Genomic DNA, 15044 nt, shown 5'->3' on the forward strand with positions numbered 1-15044 from the left:
CTTTGGTAAACCCTAGAAATCAACAGAAATGGGTTTTCCAAGATCTAGTCATGCAAAACCATTCTCCTTGATGCACCACTTGATGTAGTGTCATCATTTGGGGATTTGAACATGTCCACAAAAATTCAGATTAAAAGGACACACTTGGCAATGTAGAGTTGTTCAAATTTGGTTTTGGATAGAAAGGGTTTTGGGGCACTTTTGTGAACCAAACTGACCTTGATTGACAGGAGGCTTTGCAGGGTGGTCACAATATGCATTTGTGACTTGCTGGATTTTTCTTGGAATTTTATGAAAATATTTCCTGTATAAATATTTCAATTCCTTGAAATGGGCAGAAATGGTTTTGGGAGGTTTTGTCCAATATTTTGAACATGACCATGTGTTGAAACTCTTATATATGGGAAATATATGCCCACTGAGTTTCCCTGATTTTTGTCAAATATTTTTAAAATAATAAAATAATTTTTCCCTATTAAAGACCATTTCTGGCCTTTAGAAAAAGCTTTTAAATAAAATAGGAAAAAATAACTTTTAAAATTATATTTTTGGGGTTTATGGGAATCCTATATCTAATAGGTTTCAAATATACCTTTTGAAATATTTTTCATACCCCAAATCAGGTACTTGCAGTGCAAACCTCAATCCAGGGGTTTTTGGAAAACTAATTTTTGAAAATAATATTTGGCCAAATTATTTTTGTAAGAAAATACTATATTGTACTATACACATGGCATGATCATTGGGCAGAAGTTTGGGGCAAGGAGATGAAGTACAGAAGGTGGAGTAGTTGACTTTAAAGAGCACTAGAAAAACCACACAGAGAAATCCAACTCCAAAACAAAAGCCAAATAATGCAAAAGTTTTTGTTGGTCCAAATTTTCATGCTTTATTAATGCAAATGAAGTGTTACAAAATGCAGGGTGTGACAGCGGGGGAGGGTGCGGTGGGTTGTCGGCGGCAGTGGAGCGGGGGAGGGTGCGGGGGTTTCCTCGGCGGCGGTACGGTGCGGTGGGTCGTCAGCAGCGGTAGAGTGGGGGAGGGTGCGGTGGGTCGTCGGCGGCGGTGGAGCGGGGGAGGGTGCGATGGGTCGTCGGCGGTGGTGGAGCGGGGAAGGGTGCGGTGGGTCGTCGACGACAGTGGAGCGGGGGAGGGTGTGGGGAGGGGGGGAGGGGGTCGGCGGCGGCGGTGGAGCGGGGGAGGGTGCTCAGCGGTGGTGGAGCGGGGAGGGTGCGGGGGGTGCTTGTGGCGCGCCATTAGTAGTTTTGCAAAAAAAATTATAGTAGTGGCGCACTGTGTGGCAGGTGCGCCATTACTAGTTAAAACTAGTAATGGCGCACTGTATCCTGGTGCGCCATTAGTATTTTTGGAAAAAAAAATGTTACTAGTGGTGTACAGTGGGTCTGGTGCACCATTAGTGTCTATCACACTAATGGCGCACCAACACATGGTGCGCTACTGCTATATAGGAGTGGCACACCACATGTCTGGTGCGTTATTAGTGGCCATATCATCTATAGCCATTTTCCTAGTAGTGCTCCCTCAAATAAAATTGCAATAATGATTACCGGTCTAGTTATCGATTGCCTAGGGACAAATAACTTTCTCGTAACAAAAAGCTCTTTACTAAAACTAACTTAGTTGTGTCTTTACCTAAACAGCCCCTACTTTTTATTTACTTGCTCTTTATTATCTTGTAAACCTATCCAAAAACACCTACAAAATACTTCTAGTTTCATACTTGTTCTAGGTAAAGCGAACGTCAAACGTGCGTAGAGTTGTACCGATGGTCGATAGAACTTGAGGGAATATTTGTTCTACCTTTAGCTCCTCATTGGGTTCGACACTCTTAGTTATCGAAATCTGTTGCAATCCCCTATACTTGTGGGTTATCAGTATAGGATGCTAGTATTCCACCAGTGGCCCTACATTCTTGTCCGTCTGCCATGCTATACTATCGGGCCGTGATCACTCGGGAGGTGATCACGGGTATATACTTATATACATAATATATGATACATGTGGTGACTAAAGTCGGGTCGGCTCGTAGAGTACCCGCAAGTGATTCTGATGTGGGGGCCTGAAAGGACAGGTGGTTCCATCCTGGTAGTGGTGGGCCTGGGTTCCCGATGGCCCTCGACTGTTACTTTGTGGTGGAGCGACAGGGAAGATTGAGACCACCTAGGTGAGAGATGGGCCTGGCCCTGGTCGGCGTCCGCGGCTACTTCAAAATAAAACGCTTAACGAGATCTTGGTATTTGATCTGAGTCTGGCCACTGACCTATAAGCACTAACCAACTACGCGGGAACAGTTATGGGCACTCGACGTCGTGGTATCAGCCGAAGCCTTCTTGACGTCAGCGACTGAGCGGCGCGCGCCGGATTGGACTGGAACGCCTGCTCTTGTATTAGGGAGGCTAGGTCTGCTTACCGGCTGCGTTCAATGTGTAAGTCTGCAACGGGCGATGGGCCCAGACCCCTGCGCGCTTAGGATTTAGACCGGCGTGCTAACCTCTCTGTTGTGCCTAGGTAGGGTTGCGACGTGTTGATCTTTCGAGGTCGGGCATGACCCAGGAAAGTGTGCCCGACCAGAGGGATCGAGCGTGTTGGGTTATGTGGTGCACCCCTGGAGGGAAGTTTATCTATTCGAATAACCGTGTCCCTCGGTAAAAGGACGAACCGGAGTTGTACCTTAACCTTATGACAACTAGAACCAGATATTTAATAAAACACACCTTTTCAAGTGCCAGATACAACCCGGTGATCACTCTCTCACAGGGCGACGAGGATTTGATCGTCGGGTAGGATTATGCTATGTGATGATTGATGTCTACTACACAACCTTCTTCTTGTAGACGTTGTTGGGCCTCCAAGTGCAGAGGTTTGTAGGACAATAGCAAATTTCCCTCAAGTGGATGACCTAAGATTTATCAATCCGTAGGAGGCGTTGGGTGAAGATGGTCTCTCTCAAGCAACCCTGCAACCAAATAACAAAGAGTCTCTTGTGTCCCCAACACACCCAATACAATGGTAAATTGTATAGATGCACTAGTTCGGCGAAGAGATGGTGATACAAGTGGTATATGGATAGTAGATATAGGTATTTGTAATCTGAAATAATAAAAAAAGCAAGGTAACAAGTGATAAAAGTGAGCGTAAACGGTGCAATGTGTTGAAACAAGGCCTAGGGTTCATACTTTCACTAGTGTAAATCCTCTCAACAATACTAACATAATTGGATCATAAAACTATCCCTCAACATGCAAAAAAGAGTCACTCCAAAGTCACTAATAGTGGAGAACAAACGAAGAGATTATGGTAGGGTATGAAACCACCTCAAAGTTATTCTTTCCAATCAATCCGTTGGGCTATTTCTATAAGTGTCACAAACAGCCCTAGAGTTCGTACTAGAATAACACCTTAAGATACAAATCAACCAAAACCCTAATGTCACCTAGATACTCCAATGTCACCTCTAGAATCTGTGGGTATGATTATACGATATGCATCACACAATCTTAGATTCATCTATTCAACCAACACAAAGGACCTCAAAGAGTGCCCCAAATATCTACCGGAGAATCACGACGAAAATGTGTGCCAACCCCTATGCATAGGTTCATGAACCCGCAAGTTGGTCACCTTAACATACATCAAGTGGCACACGGTATCCCATTGTCACCACAGATATCCACGGCAAGACATACATCAAGTGTTCTCAAGTCTTTAAAGACTCAATCTGATAAGATTACTTCAAAGGGGAAACTCGATTCATTACAAGAGAGTAGAGGGGGGAAGAAACATTATAAGATCCAAATATAATAGCAAAGCTCACGATACATCAAGATCATATCATCTCAAGAACACAAGAGAGAGAGAGATCAAACACATAGCTACTGGTACATACCCTCAGCCCCGAGGGAGAACTACTCCCTCCTCGTCATGGAGAGCACCGGGATGATGAAGATGGCCACCAGAGAGGGATTGCCCCCTCGAAACCACCTCAAAGTTATTCTTTCCAATCAATCTGTTGGGCTATTCCTATAATTGTCACAAACAGCCCTAGAGTTCGTACTAGAATTACACCTTAAGACACAAATCAACCAAAACCCTAATGTCACCTAGATACTCCAATGTCACCTCAAGTATCCGTGGGTATGATTATACGGTATGCATCACACAATCTCAGATTCATCTATTCAACCAACACAAAGGACCTCAAAGAGTGCCCCAAAGTTCTACCGAAGAATCATGACGAAAACGTGTGCCAACCCCTATGCATAGGTTCCCAATGTCACGAAACCCGCAAGTTGGTCACCTTAACATACATCAAGTGGCACGTGGTATCCCATTGTCACCACAGATATCCACGGCAAGACATACATCAAGTGTTGTCAAGTCTTTAAAGACTCAATCCGATAAGATTACTTCAAGGGGAAAACTCAATTCATTACAAGAGAGAAGAGGGGGAGGAGAAACATAGGATCCAACTATAATAGTAAAGCTCGCAATACATCAAGATCGTGCCAAATCAAGAACACGAGAGAGAGAGAGAGAGATCAAACACATAGCTACTGGTACATACCCTCAGCCCCGAGGGAGAACTAATCCCTCCTCGTCATGGAGAGCGCCGGGATGATGAAGATGGCCACCGGAGAGGGATTGCCCCCTCCGGCAGGGTGCCGGAACGGGTCTAGATTGGTTTTCGGTGGCTACGGAGGCTTCTGGCGGCGGAACTCCCGATCTATTGTGTGTTCTGGAAGTTTTAGGTCACGTGGGTATATATGGGTGCAGGAGGTACGTCAGGGGAGCCACGAGGGCCCCACGAGACAGGGGGGCGCGCCCTAGGGGGGGCGCCCCCACCCTCGTGAGCACCTCGTTCCTTCCTTGACGTGGGGTCCAAGTCCATCAGGTGTGTTTTCTTCCCAAAATAGCTTCTCCAGTTGATTTCGTTCCGTTTCGACTCCGTCTGATATTTCTTTTCTTCGAAACACTGAAATAGGCATAAAACAGCAAATCTGGACTGGGCCTCCGGTTAATAGGTTAGTACCAAAAGTAATATAAAAGTGGATAACGAAGCCCAATATTGCCTAAAACAGTAGATAATATAGCATGGAGCAATCAAAAATTATAGATACGTTGGAGACGTATCAATGATACTTGGTTAACTTACCATCTAGTCTCTTCTACTGTTTCAAGATGGAGGCTGCCAGAAGCGTAGTTTTCGATAGGAATAGCTATCCCCCTCTTATTATGGCATTCTGCAGTTCAGTCCACATATACTACCCTTTTCATTTGATACCAATGCATATGTAGTGTAGTTCCTTGCTTGCGAGTACTTTGGATGAGTACTCACGGTTGCTTTGCTCCCGCTTTGTCCCCCTTTCTATACCTGGTTGTTGCGACCAGATGTTGGAGCCCAGGAGCCAGACACCATCGTCGATGACGACTCCTACTACACTGGAGGTGCCTACTACTACGTGCAGGCCGCCGCCGATGATCAGGAGTAGTTTAGGAGGATCCCAGGCAGGAGGCCTTGCCTTTTTAACCGTTGCTACTTTTGTGCTAGCCTTCTTAAGTAAAACTTATTTAACATTATCTCTATACTCAGATATTATTGCTTCCGTTGACTCTTATGTCTTCGAGCATTTGTATTCCAGCCTTCGAGGCCCTTGGCTTGTAATATAAAGTTTGTATTATTTATTTATGTCTGGAGTTGTGTTGTGATATCTTCCCGTGAGTCCTTGATCTTGATCGTACACATTTGCGTGTATGATTAGTGTACGATTAAATCGAGGGCGTCACACATACGAGTGCGGCATCAAACATATGATGTGTGCATAAATATAAGAAGAAAATCTAGTGACCAGAAAACCAACTAAGCAACAACTAAAAAAAGGAGCCAAAAATATTAGGAAAAGAAAAATATTTTTCTTTATTAACTAATAAATATATATACTAAAAAATCAAAACAAAAGCATATGTTATTCTAAGGATGAATTAATTATAATAGTTGGTATTACCCTAAAAGGGAAAAATAGATATGTATTCTAAGGTCGAATGAATTACGGGAAATGATTCCCCTCGACCGGCTGATTTCTTGGCTATGTCCGCCGCCTCGCTCGCACCACATGTGTCCCATGTGACGTTCTTCTGGCTGCTGGCGATTTAGTTGGCAACTTCTGCAACATCACCATTGTTGTAGAAGTTTCTGATGTTGTAGCAGTTTCTCCCGCAACATCAGCTATGTTACAAAAAAGTGAAGACGAAAAAATAAATTGGCAACAAAGCCTCCATTGCAAAAACAATATGCAACAAGCCCTTCGTTGCAAAAGAATCTACAACAAAACCCCAATTACAAAAACTTCTGCAACAAGATCATCATTGTAGAAATTTTCTGCAACAAGACCTATGTTGCAATGATGGAGAGCGTTGATGCGTCAGATCTAACGACCCGCGAGCCGGACGGTCTTTTAAAAAGGTCAGCCGTGAGACGCATAAGACACCTCATGAATTAAGGGCATTGGTATTGCCCTAAAAGAAGAAAGAAAATGAAAAACCAAACTAAGAAGCAACTTCTTTCCTAAGGAATAATTAATTATGGGACTTGTTTAACCTCAAAAACAACAAAAATAAAAATAAATTAATATTATAGAACTATGCCTAACATGAAAAAAAATCATAAAATAGTAATTTTCAAACTCTTTCCTGCCATGCCTGAATTAGAATATATTGAAAACTTACACATGGATTATATAAACCTAGTACTCTTCACTATCTTGCAAGATAAAATTTAGATTAGTGCCATTTTAGTAATATTTTATGACCTAAGTAGGTTTAAACAAATTTTATTTTAAGAAAGAAATTAGAAAGATTTTCATTCGCATTGCTACTTGACAAAAAAATGTACAATGACAAAAAAATCTAAGGAAGAAAGAATTTAATTATCAAAATGTTTTAAACCTGAAAGAAACAATAAGAAAATATTTGTAAAAAAACTGCAACTATACATGAGCTAATGTTTTAACCCTTCCTACAATGAGAAAATAATCTTAAACTAGTGCAAATACAATAATATTTATTATATAAAAATGAATTCAATTTAAAGTTCCTAAGGAAGAATGAATTATGGGAGTGGTTTAACATTAAAAGAATATAAAAGGAAATGAATATTATACAAATATACCTACCATGAAGAAAAACCATGAAGTGTTATTGCCAAAATCAGTCCTGCCATTCATGGATTAGCATATATTGAAAAGTTGCAGATAGGGAGAAGATATCCCTTGGGTCAAGCTGATCTGGGAGAAATACTATTCTAACAGCACTCTTGATGACAAGTTAGAGGGATCCTTTTGGTGGAAGGCCCATTCGGCTCTGCTCTTTGATTTCAAGGAGACCACTGCCTGCAAGGCTGAGGTGGTGACTCAATGCAACATAAGTTCTCTGAGTTGCATTCTTTTGCCACGGACACCCTAAGCGGAGTTTAATTCTCATGGGGATAAGATTGATGACTTCCATACGCCTCTTTCCATTCAAGCATATGAACAACTAGGTCAGCTCGAAGCTATATTGCTAGATCTAAGAGAGGAACAAAAAGATAGGTGGATTTGCAATGGTTAGACAGTCAAATACTCTTCAATGAAGATGTATAGGCATCTGATAGGATAAGATGAAGGTTACCCAATCTTCAGACTCATTTGGAGCAGTTCTAGCAGACGGAACACATAAAATCTTCTATTGTCTCATTTCACATAACAGAGCTAACACTAGGGCCTTCCTAAAAAGGAAAGGTATGCAATTAGATAATCCTTTCTGTCCTAACTGCAACCTGGACACCGAAGAAACCCCCTGCAACTACTTTGGGGCTGTGACTTTGCCCAACAATGTTGGAACACCTTGGTTCATGTAAAAAGAGGGGTACTTCAATATGTGAGGAAACCATATTGACAGCAGCTCTCCTTCCAAAAAAGATCAGTACAGAAATTATAATCCTTGTCTACTGGAATATCTGAATTCAAAGAAATGGCAAAGTTTTCAACGGTCAACACCCCACTATTCAAGCTTAGAAGTATTTTCTAAAGCAAGATTTGAATTTGCTCCAATTTAAGATAAAAGAAAAGCTAGTGGGGGCCTTCAGTCAATGGATAGCAAATAACCTCTAATTTTCACGTGTTCTATACCTAGAGCTGGTATCGACTGATGGCCTCTTGTTTATTATTTTAATTCTCCCCCTCTACCATACCTTTTTAATTAATTAAAATATACCATAGAGCAAATTTTCTACGGTTTGCGGGTAAAAAACACTTGCAGATATATTACACAAAACTAGCATTATTTCATGTATTGTGCAAGAGCAAATGTAGATTAGTGACACTTCGGTTGGTTGATTAATTAAAAAAATAAAATCCATTAAACTTTGTAAAAATTAAGGGGTGCCACATGATTTAGCATCAAAGTGTTGACACATGCACAATTATAGGAGAAACCCCAACAACCAAGAAAAGAGTAAGAAAAAAACATTGGCACAAAAAATAAACAATTTTCCGGTGCCAGCCACTTTTTATCAGTAAAAAAGACATATTAAAACAAATAAGTAAACCCCCCTTTCAGTTCCTAATAGAAATTACCACATTTGTGAATACAAGAGAAAATCTGATCACCAAAACCAGCTAAGTACAAGATACTTTTTCTTGCTAGACTTCTTTTCTTATCATAGAAAGTACACATATATAATAACAAAAACTAAAACAAACCAGAAAGAAAGAACAACAAAATTACACTATTTCTCTTGGTCCACTCTCTCTCTCTCTCTCTCAGAAAACACACGCACCGACAACACACACTACATTAATTCACCCCTCTCCCCTCCCATGCTGGAGGTGAAAAACTTCATAGGGTAGCCCTCCCTTAGTCCACAATCCATGTCTCTCTCAGAGTCGCACTCCACGACTCTATCTCTCTCAAAAAGCAAAGTCTTGCAAACACCACCAAAAATAACTTGATCTGAACGGACATCTAGTGGACGGAAAAGTCGACTAACACAAACTAAAAAAAATAGGCACCAGACGACCCACACTATACTAGTTGACTGCCCATGCATAACCACAGAATAAAAAATATATATACGTATGCATCAATGAAATAAGTTCTCTAATTCAGAAATATGAGTCGAACATGATAAATGGTGTTTCAATTCGTATTGCAAGAAATACCAGCTCTCATGCTTCTTTTCTCCTTGGTGGGCTTCATCTCTCTTTATCCACCACCTTGTTTGAATAAGACAAACTATCATCTTTCTACCAATATACCCCTTACTTAACTTCACCCATCTCATTGTACTATCAACTATCATATGAATCCGACTAAAAAACTATCATATGAATGATTTTCTTAGGAGACTCCCCTGTTGTTGCTAAGTAAGAATGTATAAGTTAAAAAACAAATATATTCTAAAATGTTGTGTGCCCTTTATGTACTATCGCATGCGTACATCTCATTCTTGTTTTGAACATTCACTCTCAGGTTTCATCTTAACCTGCATGTACAAATAAATAAAGAGTGTTACCAAAAAAGAAAAATAAGAGAAATCACATATGCTAAAAAAATTTACCCTTTAAATCTAAAAGCAAGGATTTAAGCAGAGAAACACAGGCTAATGATCCTATGAAAACTCTTGCCTTAAGATGCCTTCCAGTTCCATTTAAGGAGCCCCCTAATATTATGCTTGACAAAGTTTACCAAGCCATTTTCACCAGCCTAAGAAATAATTCCCCTGGAATTAATGACGAAATAAATAAAGATAGATCATGGACACTACATTACGGGATTTGATAGTTCAGATTGACGCATATAGTCAAAAGTTGCACATCTCACCATTTCAGTGTTCAACATGTAGTTCTTTAAGCTTGACAATTTCATCACTTCTCTCGACAAATTGGCAAGTTGTCCCATGGGAAAAGCATCTGCATTATATTAGTCACTAATTAACACTTTAACATACTAAAAAATATAGCTTTTAGATAAGTGATGCAACAACATGTAACTCCAAATCGAATATAATGAACTGGAACAAATAAATACAACAACAAATAACTTATATCTCAACCTGACCACTCCTTTCAATAAGTGTCAAATTATACTTTCTTGGATGTATCTATTAACATATTAAATAGATACAACCAACATTCTATTAGAAGGACAAACAAGAAGAAGAACATGGTAGTCGTTGTGTTATGTCAAACAATAGTTTAACCCACCACTACAATAGAAGGCTATCATGTTTACTCTCACCAAAATGGCTCGCCTTTATTTCCTCCATCCTAATGCAGGACCTCTTTAAAGTTGCATACAATATCTTACTAACGTGGAAACAAAATTGTAACATTACAACAACAATGGATTAGTTAAAATTAGCAAGTTGTTTGTGCATGAAAACAATGTTGGATCAAGAAGAAAATAAAATAAATACTGGGACTAAATGTTAAATCTGGATAGGAATAGAATAGAAGGGTTTCTTCTCTCGCAGCTATCTCGTGTCTTGCGAGATCGTTGATGAATAACTCCATCATCATTGAGTCTAACTATGCCAACGTTGTTAGAAGTGTGCAGAGTGATGTTCAGTGCATTTCTAAACTTGGGAAATTCATTCTAGTATGAGATGACACACTCGTTGAACCGAATTGTTGCAGCTAGAAGAGGATAGTCGCACATGAGATAGTTGTGCATAGTCGTCTGAAGGGCGTCGGTGGCACCTCGAACAATGGTTTTCCTCCAAGTATTTCTCATGCGATTGTGATTGATTATAGCAGACTTGATCACCTGTAAATATGAGCAAAAATGTTGCATATCTAGGCACTACTAATAAGATCACACACGAGGACATGAGTTTACAAGTTCATAGGTTTGTACCTGACTTGAAGAGACATTCAACGGCCACCCTAAACTATGCTATAATGTAATCATGTTCATGATCTCAAAAAACTAATATAAAACACAATGACTCCTCCCTACCCTGCAAAAAAAGCACTTCGGAGACGTGCAAAATCGAACAAGGATAATAATTCTCTTGTTTTCCTTTTGCTCCCTATATTGACATTTGAGAAAGAAAAATGAAGAGGGAAGGCACCCACATCATTCATTTAGAGATGATCATATTCTTATATTCACTTATTGTAGAAAGGGATATTTCTCTAAGCTTGAGACCAAGATAGCCCTCTGATCATTCATTCAAAATAAGGGTCGTACAACATTACTTGAAATTGATGCAACATGAACAACAAGTACCTGCGATGATACAATGGAACAAATATTCTATAATAACTTTTTATTAACTCTTGTACTGTCAACAAGTTTTTTTTTGGTTTTCTGAATTTACAATTCTTGCCACATATGTGAGTAAAATGCTTAGCTTGAATTTATTAGGTCAGTTGGGCAAGATACAACCAACAAGAATTTCAATTGTATTGTGTGATCGAAAGAGGAGGAAATGAGGGGCAACATAAAGTATCGATTCTATATTAGATGGATCAACTAATGTAGACAATAGCTAATGTACGTACCTTGCTAATTCAAACATTGGAGTAACAAGTATCCTCTTTGATCCATATTAATTGTCACTGACTTAATACAGATTTTTATACTTCATCTGATCTATGTAATTGTGGCTGACTTAGTACAACTTTAGTATGCATCGCAGGGAGTAGGGGCATCTCCAAGGCGGACCCACAAACTGCCCACATCCGTCTGGACCACGTAGTCTGTACCGCGAAAGCCATCCAGCGCCGACCTATATCGGTTCCCGGGACGGTCCGGACGCGATTTCCCCCACAAATTGAAGACAAGGTGGGGGAGGTTTGTGGGAGTTCGTACACCCAAAACGTAGGACCCCGACACCCCGGCCCATCCAATCCCCCTCCTGGTCACATTTCTTTCCACACCGCCTTTCTCTCCCTTTCTTTGCATCCACGTACCCTCCACTTCCGCCGCCACTGTTGTATGTCTCCGGCTGCCATAGAGGCATTGCCGCATGTCAGCAACCAGCAGCACACGCCTGCTCGACGTTACGACAGAGCTGCCCACCCTAGGGCCGTTTGTACCCAAGTACACTCCGCCCCTTGTCGACGACCTCCATGGCGGACACTATCCCCGATAGGTGTTTGGTCAAATGTCTTTGAGCTTATTTTCAAACGCTATGTCGTTTTTAAAACTACAAAGGATGGTGAGCTACTTGACCATGGAGGATGAGTTGTTGTGCGATGCGTGGCTGGTCGTATCCGCGGATTTCATAGGCAGGAGCAGAGGGGAGCCCTTTTGGGAGCAAGTGTAAGAAAAGTTTCACGCACGAAAGCACATTACGCCCTACGACACGTACATCATTCAACCACGCAACGTGGGGTCGTTGTCGTATCGCTGGCACGCTATCCAGATCAGCGTCATCAAGTTTTGCAACGTGATTTATCAGCTCGAGGCAAGGTGGCCATTGCATGCGGCAGAGGACGAGATCATAAGTTTTACTTCCTCTTGCTCAACTTGTTGATTGATTTATTCACTCAATGTCGGTCTACACATTATATGTAGCCCGCACGCGTCGCCGTGGTGTACCACAGGACAGAGAGACGGTCATTTATGTGCACACACTGTTGGATGAAGCTGAAGGAGTATGTGTGGAACGACATGATCCGTTCATTAAAAACTTGTTGAACATCCCAAATCTAGCCGAATTAGAGACATTGTTGTGCTAGACTTAATTTGGATGCTATGTATGGATGATTTGTGCTATTTTCTATTCGAACTTTGATGAATCTTGGCCTCTCCTGGTAAGTTAAAATGCGGCTTGAAATGCATGCGGCTACGGTTTGATAGTGTTCTCCCGCATCCGTGTCTTTAGATTCGTTACCTGTCCGCGAACAGATACGGAAGGAAATTTGTGGGGTGCCTATGAAGATGCTCCAAGAACACATTCATTAATAGAAAGTGGAAGGTTTCAGAATCCAAGGGGAAAAAGACCTCACTCATCATATTCGGTGGTGGAGCATTGCCGCTGTGTGGGCTCGATCGATAAGATGACGGCAGTCACGTTGTGGGGCACTGTGTAGGGTTTGAACCACATGGCTGTACATCGCGACTGCTTCATGTCCTTTCCTCAATGTCTCCAATGAGCAGCTAATAACATGCATGAACAAACAACACTACTTAAGTACTACTAGTACATACGGAGTCACCAAGAAGCACATCACATCTTTACCACTTTACTTTTACTGGACCTGTCTCAGACATCTTCGACCTGTCGCTGCTCTGGAGGCCCGAGAAGAGCTGCTGAACAAGCTCCTCCTCGTCGAGGGTGCCTGCGACATCAATCGATCCGGCAGCGTGAGGAGGAGGAGTTTTCTGACTCTCCTGCGAAACCGCGCGCTGGGCTGTCCCCCAAGGAAAAAGCCGACAATGCCGCCGACCTCAGGATGCTTGTACTGGGAGGCGCCCGCCGTGGCCTCGTTCCCCAGGTGTCCGCCGGGGTCTTCGTCCTGGCGGCGTGCTCCACTCGTGGGTGCGGGACGAGCTTGACCTCATGTAACGTTCGCGAACTCTCTCTCATGAGCGGCGACGGTACGATCTACCGCGCCGTGGTAAACCGGCGAGGGATGGTAATTTTTTGCTGTTGACAAAGGCCAGACGCGGTAGCGGGAGGGCGCACGAGGAAGTGGTAACCATTACGCGCGCGAGAGAGAGAGAAAGAGAGAGAGAGATGGCGCAGCCACCGCAATGGAAGGCGATGTACCAGTATGTGGCGATACGGGCGCACGACGGCTGCGCCCGCGTCGAGGAAAGTGTCGCCGCCGCGCGTAGGGAGCTGGCGTCCCCGCTGGTGCTAGACACCCGCAACGCTGCTGGGAGTTACACCTTGTTGCATTCCGCGATGACCCACGTCGAGCACGCATCCGGCTGCCTCTCCGGCGTCATATTCAGCATGCTGGTGGCCGAGCTCCTGGCGCTCCATGGCTGCGGGGCCGTCCCGTCGAGGCCGGTGGCTGGCATCGGTGACCTCCGCCGCGACCGCGACGACCACGACGAGTGGCTCGCTCTGAGCAGGCTCGAGGCCGCCAGGGAGCAGGCCCGGGACGCGCTCCGCGGGGTGGAGGGTACCTTCACCCTCCTGGCCTCCGTCCGGTTCATGCTTCACAGCCGGACCCCCGACGCTGCCGGGCGCCGGCAAGTCATGGAAGAGCAGCTCCACGCCGCCGCCGTCGAACTCCAGGCCGTGGTGGGCAGCGTGGCCAACATGTCCGCGCTGGCCTTCTTGGCCACCCAGCCCGCCATCCGCAACCGCATCCAGTGACAGGTCTCTTGCCTTGATTAGCTCTGCACGATCTGCTTGCTTGATATCCATTGTTCGCGTTGGCTAGGGCTAGCCCTGCATGATCTAGGACCTAATTAGATGGACTGATGATGCAGTAGCGATTCGAACTACTTTGCTGTTTGTCGATCTGAAATCCCAGAGTTGTTTGTTGGTAATTAGGTTTGGTTAATCACCTAATTACTACCATGATGTATGATGATGCGTCGATCATGCCTGCGTGTGGGTTCCTACGTTTGTTGCAACTTGCAACGTACATTGGCAGTGCCGTTTTACTTTGTGGTGGCATTGCACCTTGCAGTTGTTTGAACTACGATCAGCGAGCGATAGAAAGGTGCACAATCGCGGACGTGGTGTTTCTGTGCCCCAGCTAAATGAGCTCGGGTGAACAATAAAATTCATAAATATATTAAAAAAATGAACTATTTTTTGGTGAAAACATCGACAAATGTTTTCAGTGCTCACAAAATTTCATTGTGAAATGACATTCGTGAAAATCGTGGTAAAAAAACAAAATCGATGCTTCAAAAGTGCTATTTCCAGAAGCATTTCGAGTGTTGATTTTTTTTCTTTTGCCATGACTTCTGCGAATGTTATTTCACCATAAATTTTTGCAAGCACTAAAAGCATTTGTCGAAGATGACGACAAAAAGTTTTCAGATTTTCTTAAGTCTATTTTCATGATTTTACC

The 15044-nt window shown here is 42.8% G+C and overlaps 1 protein-coding gene across 1 annotated transcript; it reads left to right on the top strand.

Moving 5' to 3' along the window:
* The first annotated feature begins 13716 nt into the window (after positions 1 to 13716).
* On the top strand, positions 13717 to 14563 carry LOC125547967. The gene has a single exon (XM_048711688.1). The coding sequence runs from the start codon at positions 13745 to 13747 to the stop codon at positions 14333 to 14335; it is 591 nt and encodes a 196-aa protein (XP_048567645.1). The 5' UTR covers positions 13717 to 13744; the 3' UTR covers positions 14336 to 14563.
* Positions 14564 to 15044: the final 481 nt, after the last annotated feature.

This window comes from Triticum urartu, chromosome 3 (assembly GCF_003073215.2).
Source record: "Triticum urartu cultivar G1812 chromosome 3, Tu2.1, whole genome shotgun sequence".
NCBI classification, from domain to species: Eukaryota; Viridiplantae; Streptophyta; class Magnoliopsida; order Poales; family Poaceae; genus Triticum; species Triticum urartu.